The 3,213-nt window shown below is 51.8% G+C and overlaps 2 protein-coding genes across 2 annotated transcripts; one reads left to right on the plus strand and one right to left on the minus strand.

Annotated features, from left to right (window-relative positions):
- Positions 1 to 94: 94 nt before the first annotated feature.
- Positions 95 to 896, minus strand: H310_07969 (hypothetical protein). The gene has a single exon (XM_008873505.1). It carries the CDS (start codon positions 837 to 839, stop codon positions 225 to 227), a length of 615 nt encoding a protein of 204 aa, XP_008871727.1. The 5' UTR covers positions 840 to 896; the 3' UTR covers positions 95 to 224.
- A 621-nt stretch (positions 897 to 1,517) lies between these two features.
- On the plus strand, positions 1,518 to 2,200 carry H310_07970 (hypothetical protein). Its single transcript, XM_008873506.1, has one exon. The coding sequence runs from the start codon at positions 1,534 to 1,536 to the stop codon at positions 2,176 to 2,178; it is 645 nt and encodes a 214-aa protein (XP_008871728.1). The 5' UTR covers positions 1,518 to 1,533; the 3' UTR covers positions 2,179 to 2,200.
- The last annotated feature ends 1,013 nt before the right edge of the window (positions 2,201 to 3,213 follow it).

Raw genomic sequence — 3,213 nt, forward strand, 5'->3', positions numbered from 1 at the left:
AAGACGTCTAGCGCATGACGTGAAGAGGGTGGTGAACTTTGGATGACAAAATTTTTCATTTTTTGTACCACTGGGATAATCCTATCCTCCCGTACTGAACAGTGAACGTGAAAAACACTCGTAAGCGTTGTACACACCATCATTAAACTTGTATGTAGCACATACAGTAGTAAGGGTATTTTCAAAATCAATGCAAAAATCGCGATGGAGTCACGGCTGAACCCTTACTGGCCGTACTGGGCTAGTTGACTGCTGCTTCGAATAGCTTCTGCGATTGCAGCCAATTTGAGGTAATCGCGATGCAAAAGTTCCATGATGTCGGGAAACTCAAGCAGGGCATGCTTGTAAAAGTCAAACCAGTAGATATCGGCGTGTGTTGGCTCCGGCCCAGTGAAGTACGGGCCGACCGTGCGCTTGTTGAGTGCGTCGAGAAGTCGCGGAAACACAGCGCTCTCAATAGTCGCCAGCCTTATCTTCTTGGAAGCTTCATCGTCGTCACTGTACACAATGTCGTTGTACTTGTCCCAGTTTTCCAATATTGCGTCGATCAACGAGTCCGCTTCAAGAGCCACCAAGTTCGATGCAGGGTACAGTCCCGCAAGCTTGGCGGCATAGCGAGCGAGAGCGAGGCTCTGTGCGTACACCTTGCCATTCGCCCTCAACGTTGGAATTTGACCAAACGGCAAGTGCAGCACGGTTTTGGTTGCACGCCAGTCTTGGAACTTGATGCGGACGTCGTCAAACGGGATGCCACCGTACGTGAGCAGCAGACGAATGAATTCCCCCCGCCCCGGCATGTCAAAGTACGTGAGTTGGAGGTCCGTTGGATGCGTCGCCATTGTAGCGTCAACTGAGCAATTTTCAATTTGGGCACGCGAGAACAATTTTGACCTTGCGATGGACAGCAGATCTGATTGGCTCACCAAGTGAATTCGCTGCGTTGACACTTGGCGGCAATGGCCGGTCGACCACATCGCGCGGTTTCGAGGAACGCGGTTTTGAGGTATGCATTCGCCTCAGCTTGATTGAACTGGGCTGGAAAAAGGCGCCTTTCCAATCCCCCTCGCATCGCTCGTCGATGTAACGCAGATCGCTCGCTTCCTGCGCACATTTCCTGCATGGCTACATCACTTTCGCACTAGCCTCCAATGTGACGAAATGTTGAAAACGCTGGAAAAGGAAGATGCAGCGGCGACCAAAGGTCTCGGTAGCAGACACATCCATTGCACAAATGGATAGTTTGTACATATCTGAAGCGATGCATGAGCACGTCTTCGGCGTGGTTGACTGTGTCCACGTTGGCATGTCTAGAACGAAATGGAGTAGTGCCAGGAGGTGTGCTGCATCTCCTTGGACAAGCTGCACAGTGAGTTGGCATTTCCAGCAACGACGAGACAAGGAACAGAGGAGAATATTGATTTCTTGGCGCGAGGCGATGAATTTTGTGCGAATTTTGAGTTGGCGCGATGACTTTTCCGGATGAGCGTTTTGTCACGAGGAAATCGCTCTCATTCTGCAATTTTTGCGGTCCGCATGTCGTCCTCGAAGCAACCATCGCTGGAGCTGACGTACTTTGACGCTGGCGGGCGTGCCGAGCCTATTCGATTGATCTTGGCGTATGGCGGCATCTCCTTTGAAGACGTGCGCATCCCTGGCAAAGACTTTCCTGCAAAGAAACCGTCGTTGGATCTCCCGTTTGGACAAGTGCCGACACTCCACGTCGATGGCAAAGTGTATGCGCAGAGTATTGCGATTGCACGATACGTTGCGACGCTAGCTGGTTTGTACCCCGAGAACCCGTTGGACGCGTTGGAAGCGGACCTTGCTGTTGACACCATCGTCGAAGCAACGATGACTTTTGTAAATGCAGCTTTCATGGAGCCGGACGAAGCGATGAAGGCCGAGAAACTTGCTGACGCAAACGACAAGGTTTTGCCGCGACTTCTGGGCGGTCTCGAGAAACGAGTTGTCGGACCGTTTCTCTTGGGCGATGCGGCTTCATTTGCTGACATCTACGTGTTGGACTTTTACACACAAATATGGACTGCATTTTCCGACCAACTCAAGTTGACCCCCGAACAACACCCAAAACTCACCGCTATTGCCAATCACCTGCGCAATTCAACCGAACTCGCGTCGTATTTGAACCCGAAGAAGCGAAAGTTGTCGTCCGAGTAATGAACTACGTTTCGTTCCATGACTTCATCTGGTCCTCAGTTGCGCCATTGTTACGGCTGAAAGCATCATCTCATGAAAATGCGCCAGCCTTTTGAGCGCGATGGGCAGACCTCGGGAGGTGGAATGCACATGAGGTCGGCACACAAACACTAGGTGTTTTGTGCTCGCCATTGAACGAGAGGTTTACTACTTTGAGCTTCAGCAAAATTCGACCAGTGCATCGTTCTTTTCTTGGGTTTATGGTTATGACCTAGTTGTCTGTGCTGCAGGTATCTCGGGGGCGTGATCCGATGCAGAAGGACCAAACCATTCGAGTCCTAGACTGGATCACCAAGACATAGAGTTGAGTTGCTGGGAATCGACTTCGTCAACCTGTCGACACCGCCAATCCAACATCGTTTCAACGAACACTACAAAATCCCAGCCAGCGCGTTCTGTGGTCTTGGCGCGAGTTGCCGTTTTTGCACGAGGATTGAAATTGGCGCCAAGATATGTCGGCTAATGCGATAATGATTGCCTGGATGCCCCCAACGAACCAACGCATTTCATATTTGGTTGGGGGGTGAACCAAACAATGCGCAACCGAGCTGTGTGTGCATCGGCGATCAAGCGCTTTGTACAGGGGCCTCTGACCTTGACGCAGATGTGCCATGCGTCGAGACTGACCAAGCTGGTACTTCGTGGAGCGATGGAGTTCAGCTCATGGGCAACGTCGTCCGAGGCACAACAGCGTATTGATCGCGGATGCGAATCCAATCATCGTGTGCGCGCCACGTACAAGCAGCATGAGTCAATCGAGCCCCGCCCACCGCTCTCACACCATCTCGAAGCCAAGGCAGGGTACAGGACTCTGCCTGACCCACCTCCGGTACTACACAACGAAGACATCCCCCCCACAACATCACCGTCGCTGGAGCTGACTTATTTCAACACTGGCGGGCGTGCCGAGCCTATTCGATTGATCTTGGCGTATGGTGGCATCTCCTTTGAAGACGTGCGCATTCCTGGCAAAGACTTTCCTGCAAAGAAACCGTC

Source organism: Aphanomyces invadans (genome assembly GCF_000520115.1).
Source record: "Aphanomyces invadans strain NJM9701 unplaced genomic scaffold supercont1.16, whole genome shotgun sequence".
Lineage (NCBI taxonomy): Eukaryota > Oomycota > Saprolegniomycetes > Saprolegniales > Verrucalvaceae > Aphanomyces > Aphanomyces invadans.

Excerpts from the sequence above, each read along its gene's own strand:
- H310_07969 (XM_008873505.1), bottom strand. The coding sequence starts at position 839 with ATGGCGACGCATCCAACGGACCTCCAACTCACGTACTTTGACATGCCG.
- H310_07970 (XM_008873506.1), top strand. The coding sequence starts at position 1,534 with ATGTCGTCCTCGAAGCAACCATCGCTGGAGCTGACGTACTTTGACGCT.